Source organism: Myotis brandtii, unplaced genomic scaffold (genome assembly GCF_000412655.1).
Source record: "Myotis brandtii unplaced genomic scaffold, ASM41265v1 scaffold1327, whole genome shotgun sequence".
NCBI classification, from domain to species: Eukaryota; Metazoa; Chordata; class Mammalia; order Chiroptera; family Vespertilionidae; genus Myotis; species Myotis brandtii.
In genome coordinates this window covers 491452-499653 of record NW_005354705.1, presented here as the reverse complement: position 1 = coordinate 499653, position 8202 = coordinate 491452, and the positions used below count along the sequence as shown (strand labels likewise).

The 8202-nt window shown below is 54.2% G+C and overlaps 1 protein-coding gene across 1 annotated transcript in view; it reads right to left on the bottom strand.

Annotated features, from left to right (window-relative positions):
- Positions 1-8185, bottom strand: part of RASL10B (RAS-like, family 10, member B) — an 8858-nt gene extending 673 nt beyond the window's left edge. The window contains exons 1-4 of the mRNA XM_005860227.2: positions 7913-8185; positions 5086-5448; positions 951-1075; positions 6-225 (exon numbers count right to left, since the gene is read on the bottom strand). Of these exons, the coding sequence (XP_005860289.1) occupies positions 6-225; positions 951-1075; positions 5086-5301 (561 nt within the window). The 5' untranslated portion in view covers positions 5302-5448; positions 7913-8185. The remainder of the gene's footprint in view (positions 1-5; positions 226-950; positions 1076-5085; positions 5449-7912) is intronic.
- Positions 8186-8202: the final 17 nt, after the last annotated feature.

The window sequence follows — 8202 nt, the reverse complement described above, 5'->3', positions numbered from 1 at the left end:
AGGGCGGCGTGCACGTGCTTGCAGCGGGCGCAGCCGACGCTCTTGAGCAGCTCGCTGAAGAGCAGCAGGATGTGCCAGTTGTACTTGGCGGAGCACTCCACGTAGCCGCACTTCCAGGTCTTGCGCACCAGGTGAGACACGTTCCAGCGCGGGATCACGCGTCCGCGCTGCAGGTCCCGCTTGTTGCCCACAATGATGATGGGCGTCTCTGAGGTGCCAATCACCCTGGGGGGCGAGGTGGGACTCTCAGAACTCCACCAGGGTCGCAGCCACTGGACTTCAGTGAAGGCAGGCTGTGCCTGGTCAATAACAGTGCTACCTTACGTCTGTTCCAGGCGCAGGGCTTAGCCCTGGAGTGACATGACATTCGCTAATCTGCACAATTGATCCAAAGGGTGGGTACTAGTGTTAGCCCCGTTTTACAGATGAGGAACCTGAGGCTTACACATCCACTGTCCTGGTCATGCAGCTGAGGGGCCCTGGCAGCCTTGTTCCCGGAGCCCCTGATCTAACCACTGTGTTAGACTAGCCACCCCCCCGTAAGGGTCCCAAAATGAGATAATAGAAATGGGGAACAGCAGAATGTCATGAGTGTGTGTGCGTTTGACTGGATGTGTGGGAACTGGAGGGGACTTCATCTGCCTCCCTCCACTGCACCCTTTCCGTGGAAGCTGGCTAGCACTAGGCGCAGTGATGGCGAATCTATGACACTCATTTTTTTTTGGTTGATTTTTCTTTGTTAAATGGCATTTAAATATATAAAATGAATATCAAAAATATAAGTCTTTGTTTTACTATGGTTGCAAATATCAAAAAATTTCTATATGTGACACGGCACCAGAGTTAAGTTAGGGTTTTTCAAAATGCTGACACGCGGAGCTCAAAAGGTTCGCCATCACTGCACTAGGGCATCCACTGGGGTGGCAATGGACCGTATCCTGGGTCCTCACCTTGTCTCTAGGATCTGCTGGCGGATGGTCTTGACGTACTCAAAACTGTCAAAGCAGCAGATGTCGTAGACCAGGATGTAGGCGTGGACACTCCGGAGTCCCCTGCAGCAGGCGTCTGCCCACTCCTGCAACACCCCCAGGTAAGGCCAAAGTTAGAGCAGCCACGAAGGTTCCCCTTGTCCCCAGCCACCTCCAGCCATAGATGGACAGCACTCTCACCTGCCACAGCACCCTAAGCCTTTCACACCCACCCATCCCCAGGAAGCCAGGGCCAGGGCAGAATGGAGCTCAGTGCTGTGATAGGGCAGGTCACACTGTCTGACCTCAAGGACCACTACATGGCCCTGTGCATATTGGGAGCTGTTGAAATGGTCTCTATCTTTTTAAAAAAAATTGATTTCAGAGAGAACGGGAGAGGGAGAGATAAAAACATCAATGATGAGAATCATTGATTGGTCGCCTCCTGCATGGCCCCCACTAAGGATCAAGCCCACAACCTGAGCATGTGCCCTGACTGGGGAATCGAACCATGGCTGAGTGGATGCTCAGCCACCGAAATAGTCTCTATCTTCCAAGGCTTAGCTCAAATGCCTCCTCCTCCAAGAAGCCTTCCTACAAGCAAGGGGCTACTCCCTTAATCTCCTGTGTGCATATACCTTGGTTACCACTGTTTCCATCTCTAGATCCCCACTTCTGTGAGCTCCTGAGAGAACCAGAACCAAGCCACCCTCATTTTTATGTAACTACTCCTCCTCCCCACTCAGTACCTTGCACACTGTGTTGGCTCCTAGCAGGCTCCTTATGGGCGCACTGCCTAACCTGGTGAGCTCTCCATGGTCCTGAACCCCACTTGGTACACGCTGGGATCAGCGCAACTCCTGTCTGTCACGCTGCCCTTAGATTGCTATCTGATGGTCCCCTTCTGTAGGTTCCACTCTGCCCTTGGACAGAAGGACTGGATACATAGTCGGGGCTGATGGACAGCAAGGCCCCAGGGAGCCGGAACTTCCTGAATGTTTGTGGCAAATTCTCAGGGTGGGGTTGCAGCTCAAGATGAATAGACCCATGGAAAGTCTGAGTGCACTAAAGAGAAAGTTCCTTAAGAATTAATTAGCTAATTAACTTGCCAGCAGATGGCAATTGCAAGAGCAGTTGAAGGCAGCCAGTGTGTGGAAAGAGCATGGACTCTGAAGCTGGGGGGGAGGTGGAGGTAGAGGCCTCCGGGTCAAGGGGAGCCAGGGTCTTCTCCTTTGAGGGGCCAGGCAAAAGATGAGAAGGAGGTGCAGCATGTCTCCTGAGCCAGCTAGTGAGTTGCATTGGGGCAAAGACCAGGGATCAAGGAGGACTACGGCAGGTTCTCCACCTCAGAGAAGGAACAGAAAGGAAAAGACTTTGGTGGTGGTGGTAGAGAGTGTGTCTGGCTCCTGAAAGGTACTTCCCAACTCAGAGGCATAGAGGCTGCTGCAGTGGATTTCCCCAGGGAGATGATGTGGCATCTTTTCTTTGTGCTGAGTTTTAACTTTGGTGCAGGGGGAAGACTCTGAGGACAAATCTAAAACTGTAGGAAACCATTAACTGGCTTCTGGGGCCAGGGAAAACGGCATTCCGCCGGACACAGGGAGCTCCAGGACCCACATTTGTACATGGTTCCTCCCCCAACCCACATAGGAGTGATTAGTGGCAAGTGGGAGGAATGGGGAAACAGGCACAGAGGTTCCCTCCCTCTTCCAGCTCGCTGCTGGGGAGAGGGAACAGCTGCCAGCCTGCCAGGGTGACAGCCCCACCTCTTCCACCTCTTTCCCAACATGCTGACTCCTCAAGGGGGCCGCCAGGCTGCCTCCCACCCACTTCTCTCTGGAGGCTCCTAAAAGGGGGAGGAGGAAGGCTCCTGATTGGCTGGCTTGTCCCTTCACCCCTGGTTGAAGGGAGGGAACAAGAAAGCTCAACTTTCCTTCCAGCTTGTTCTATGAAGGGTTCCAGGTGGTAAAAGACCACCTTGGGGCCCTGTCAAAACACAAGAAGGAGCGATGGAAACTGAGTCCAGTTCCAACACCTGGGCCTCACCCGGGCATTCGCTGCTCATTCCTTCGGTGGCTGCTTGAGCCCTCTAACCTCAGCTTCCTTCTCTGATAGGAAGGAGGAGAGGGGGCTACGGGAGGGACAACTGAGGCTCAGACCCAGGAAACACCACTCTCCTGGGCTGATTTCACCTGGAATTGGGAAAGAATGTGTTTTTATTCTACTGTCAGGTGGTGCCATCAGGATACTTGGGTTTTATATTTGTTACTTGTGCTCCAGGAGTGAAGTCTTGGACATCCTAAAAAGTCCAAAACTCAGGGTCAACCAGAAAGAAAAAGACCAACAATCCAATAGAAAGATGGGCAAAGGGCATGAATAGTTGTCAGAAAAAAAGAAATATAAAGGCCCTTAAACGTATGAAAAGATGCTCAACTTCACTCATAATCAGAGATGCAAATAAAAACTGCACAGAGACTATCAAATTTCATCTATCAGATTGTCAGACAATACACTCCGATGGGGAGCTCTGGCTGGGTAGCTCAGTTGGTTAGAGCATCGTCTTGATACTCCAAGGTTGCGGGTTCGATCCCTCATCAGGGCACATACAAGACGCAACAAATGAATGCATCAGTGAGTGGAACAATAAATTTATCTCTCTCTCTCTTTCTCAAATCAATAACAAAAAAGGCTTTGAGGGAAACAGTGCTCATGTAAGTTTATAGATGGGGAGGGGAGTCTGACACCTTCCGAACTCCAGGTGCATTTACCCTTGATCCAAGCAATGCCTTTCCAGAAATGACTGTGTACAAGGCTGCTCATCGCAGCACTATCTGAAATAGCAAAAGATTGGAAACAACCCGCTTGTCCAACAAGTGGGGGACTGCCTAGAACACCTCTCCAATGGACTGCAGCGTAGTCATAAAAAAGAATGAGATGACCTCTAGACACTGACTTGGAAAGATCTCCAGCTTATAACATTCAGTCCAAAACACAAGGTCCAGAACAGTGTTGTTTTTTAAATGTAAGAAAGGAAATGGAATAAGAACACATTTTCTTATTTGTGTAAAGAAACACTGGAAGCCTGAATAAAAAAAAACAAGGAGAGCGGCTTTAGAGAGCGGGGCAAGGATCAGGGTGACGCGGGCAGCGGTGGGGCTGAGATTTCTCTGGGTGAACCTTTCTACCAAGTTTGAACTTCTAAATTGCGTCTTACCTCGGCCAAACTCGAAATTAAATTAAAACGAAGTCCACAACAAAATGTGAAACATACACAAAGCTTGATGTGCCGGCCTGGAGTGAGATCTGAGACTCAGGCTACTGTTAAAGGCTCCTTTGGGGAACTAGACCCTGACCCACTGCCCTGACCTCGCTGCTCCCAAGGGGTGGCTGCCTGGATCAGGCTGTTGTCTTTGGTGCTGATCCCCCTACCTGGGATGGCAGAAACAAGTGTCCTTGAGGTTGGGCCAAGGCCCTCCTGCCCGGGGTTGCTGAGACAGTGCTGAGCCTGAGTCCCTCCCCAGCTGTACTTGCACAATTACAATTGGCCAAGCCATGGCCCTGCCTTCCTGTCTCCACCACTGTGCCTATCCTCCTCTGGTGAGGGGCTGCCGTCAGTGAGCAAAGTGTCTTAGAGCTCCTCATGCACCCACCTGCTCTGAAGCCAGAAGCAGAGAGAAGGAAGGAGGGCTTGGTCCCTGCAAGCTTGGGGAAGGAGCACTGTCAGCCCCGGCACTGGGGGCACCTGAATCTAACCCCTGCAGGAAGGGTGCCCAGCAGGCCAGTCCTGAGAGCAGGGGCAGAGCATCACGTAAGGGAAAAGCCCCTTGGGCAAGAGACCTGTCTCTGAGAACACACCTTTGCCAGGTCTTGGCCTTTTCTTCTGCTGTCCCGTCTACTGACCTTTCTACCCCAGTGCCCACTACAGAGCCTGGCACACATAATAAATAAAGCTAATAAAGCTCATCAAATATCTGTAGAATAAACCAGCACACAATGGATCCCTGGTACGGCTCTAAGCTTTCCTGGTGGCCCATGGTGCAGCGTGGAGCTGGAGAGGGCTGGAGTCCAGCCTGTCCCCTACCCTTCCACTGCCCCCCAAGCTCGTGGGCCCTCCTACCTGCAGCGTGTTGACAGGGAAGGCGCTGATGGGCGGGAAGTCGAGGATCTGGAGGTCGTGCACGTGGCCGTTCATGACGACAGCAGGCAGGTAGAGGCGGCGGGTGGTGGTGGGCACGCAGACCTCGCTGAACTCGTTGTACAGGAACTGGCGCACGATGGCACTCTTGCCCACGCCTCGCGCCCCCAGCACGGCCACCCGGTAGGTGGAGACCATGCCTCTCGCCCCACGCCGCCACCGCGTCCTCGCCGCTGCCTGGGGCTCCCCCGGGCTGCATATTCCAGGGGCTGGGGGCTCAGCCACCGTCAGGACCAGTCATTGCTGCCCCTGCCCGCCCTGGGCCCTCTGCGGCCTCCACCTGGACTGTGGGGACAAGAGGTGGCTGGCTTTAGGGTCTTTGCTGAAGCTGTTTCAGCCACTCAGAAAGCCTTCCCTCGCCCAGAACCCCTATCATATCTACTGAAATCCTCGCCATCCTTCCTTCATTTTTTCCTGTCCTCCCACCACAGGGAATGACCTGACGTCTGGCCAGCGAGGCAGGCTGCGGAGCATCGAGCCCAGCTTCCCCAGAGTCTGAGCCGTGTCTGGGTCTCCCCCCTCAGGGGTGAGACGAGGCCAGTGTGTCTCAGTGGAGGCGCTCCTGGCATTTCTTAGAGGGAGCAATCTCCACTGGGCAGGAAGACTGGCACACTGCAGGACCTCTTACATCCCCAGGTGCCAGCTGCAGCAGCCTCCAGTCACCATGACAACCCCAAATGCCCCCCATTTCCAAATGCCGCCATTGAGACCCTGGACTAGATGACCTCTTGGCTCTGGAGGGCAACACTTGTCGAGCACTTGCTCTGTTAGCGTGCGTGCCCACAAGGATACCCTCAGTGAATACGATACCCCTAAGGCAGTGGTCGGCAAACTGCGGCTCTTGAGCCACATGCGGCTCTTTGGCTTCTTGAGTGTGGCTCTTCCACAAAATACCACGTGCGGGCGCACACGTACAGTGGCTCATGCGCAGAAGTCGGTATTTTGTGGAAGAGCCACACTCAAGGGGCCAAAGAGCCGCATGTGGCTGGCGAGCCGCAGTTTGCCGACCACTCCCCTAAGGGATAGGGTTCCCACTTTAGAGAAGGCTCAGCGAGTAAGAAATGTGCCCAAAGTCACACAGCTGGGAATGCCAGCTACTCCTTTCTACAATGTCGCAGTCCTTCTTCCAAGTCTAGTGATTCCAGCTGGTAAATGCCTACAGGCCAAGGGTTGTGTCTGATTCTCTGGCAACCCCCTGAGCTCAGAGGGCCTGGCACACAGCAGGTGTGCTAGCAGCCAGGACCGGGCTGCTTGCTACAAGGTTGAACCTTGTCACAGGTTCATTAGCTCTATGCTTGCTCAGTTTCAGGGACTTTAGAGCTTGGGTATAAACCACAGCTATGTTTTCTAGCTGAATCGGAGCCACACTCTGCACATCTATTAAATGGGTCCATAGCCCCTACTTCTGAGAAAATCTATGTAAATCTCCTAGCTAGGTGCCTTTCCTCTTTTAGGTTTTTTTTTGGGGGGGGGGAGGATGATGACCAGGGAGCTGCTACCTGCCTGAGACATTGTTTGGGGACTATTCCCAGGAAGGATGAGACCAGTGCCTGCAAAGGCGGTCCAGGGGAGATGGGTTTGCTGGATTTAGGGCCGTGCTTTTCAGGCTGCATGTATGTGTTCTGTGCGGATGCATGCTCTTTCCACACATGCACAGTTCACAGCTGAATGCACTGCGGTCTTTCCTAGTCCAGAGGACCTAATCCGCCAGGTCCTGGTACTGACAGCATAGAATATACAGGCAGGATTTGGAGTGAGGCACACCGGGGTTGGATTCCCAGCTTTGCCACTCACCTCAAGTGTGACCTTGGGCATGAAACTTCACAGGGTGTGGTGTGGTTGTACAGGTAAAGCCAGGTGCCTGGCACAGAGTAGGTGTCCAATGAGGAGTGGCCATTGCTATGCACCTCCATCTAAGGGATGGGTCACCATCCACTGCTGTTTACAAACATGCTTTGTGTGTGTGTGTGTGTTTGCGATTCTTTCCCCCATTTTATTGACGGTAAAAACAAGAACCAAAAGCAACCCCCAGAGACTTAGGGAAGTGACCGCAGAGCCAGTTGAGCTGTCAACTAAGAGTAGGACCCTGACCGCCTTCCTGCCCCATGTAGTGTCTTCTCCTCAACAGGTGCTTATGGGCTCCCAACCGGGGTAAGTCCCAGTCCCTCCTCTCCATCAACCCCTCCAGGCCCTCGGCCCCTCAGGCACCCCTGGACACTGCCAGCTTGGCAGAGAACCTCAGCTGGGTTAATTACATAACCAGACAAGCAGGTGGGGAGGGGGACATCGAGGGCAGGTAGAGAGGACAAGGAACCCAAGGAGAGTCCTCTGCCTCTCTCTGGGTGGCAACTCAGGTACCTAGGATGTCCCCTACCTGCACATCCTCCTGGACACCACACTTCCTGCCCAGGAATCAGTCCTTTAGGGGGAATAACGGGAAATAAAAGCGGGTCACGGTGCTAGCACCAGGAAGCGGTGCAAGAGAGGCCCCTAGGCTGGGGCAGCCTCCTGGAACTCACCAGGCCCAAGTGTGGCCCTGTCCCTGACTCAGAGGTGACTGGGCCCCCTCCTTCTTCCCAGGCAGGGGTCCTGGGTCTAAGTGTCTACTAATCCAGCACGCCCAGCAGGTGGGGGTGAGTGCGGGCTGCCCAGAGCAGCAGGGCCCAGCCCCTGAGCCTCCCTCCCCAAGGCCTGCGCTCTGCAGTGAGTCTGCAGACAGCGCTCGCCCGGGAAGAGCCTGGGGACTCACCCAGGGGCCAAAGCCCGCCTCTGGTCCTCTCCCCTGGGCCTGGATGCCGGAGTCTCTGCCCCAGACTGAGGACCCGGCTTTTTGGGTCCCGTGGGCCGAGTCACCGTCTGCCTGCTGTTGTCCCCACCACGTTCCTGTGCGAGTGGGTGGGTGGGGGCTTTGAAGGATGCTGGGCTACCCATGACCTGATTGGTAGGAGTTTGGGGCGAGGGGGGGATGCTAGAGCCCAGCCTGATCTCCGCTTCCAGCACCTTGCAGGCACCCCGCACCCCCAGCTCCAGCTCTCACGT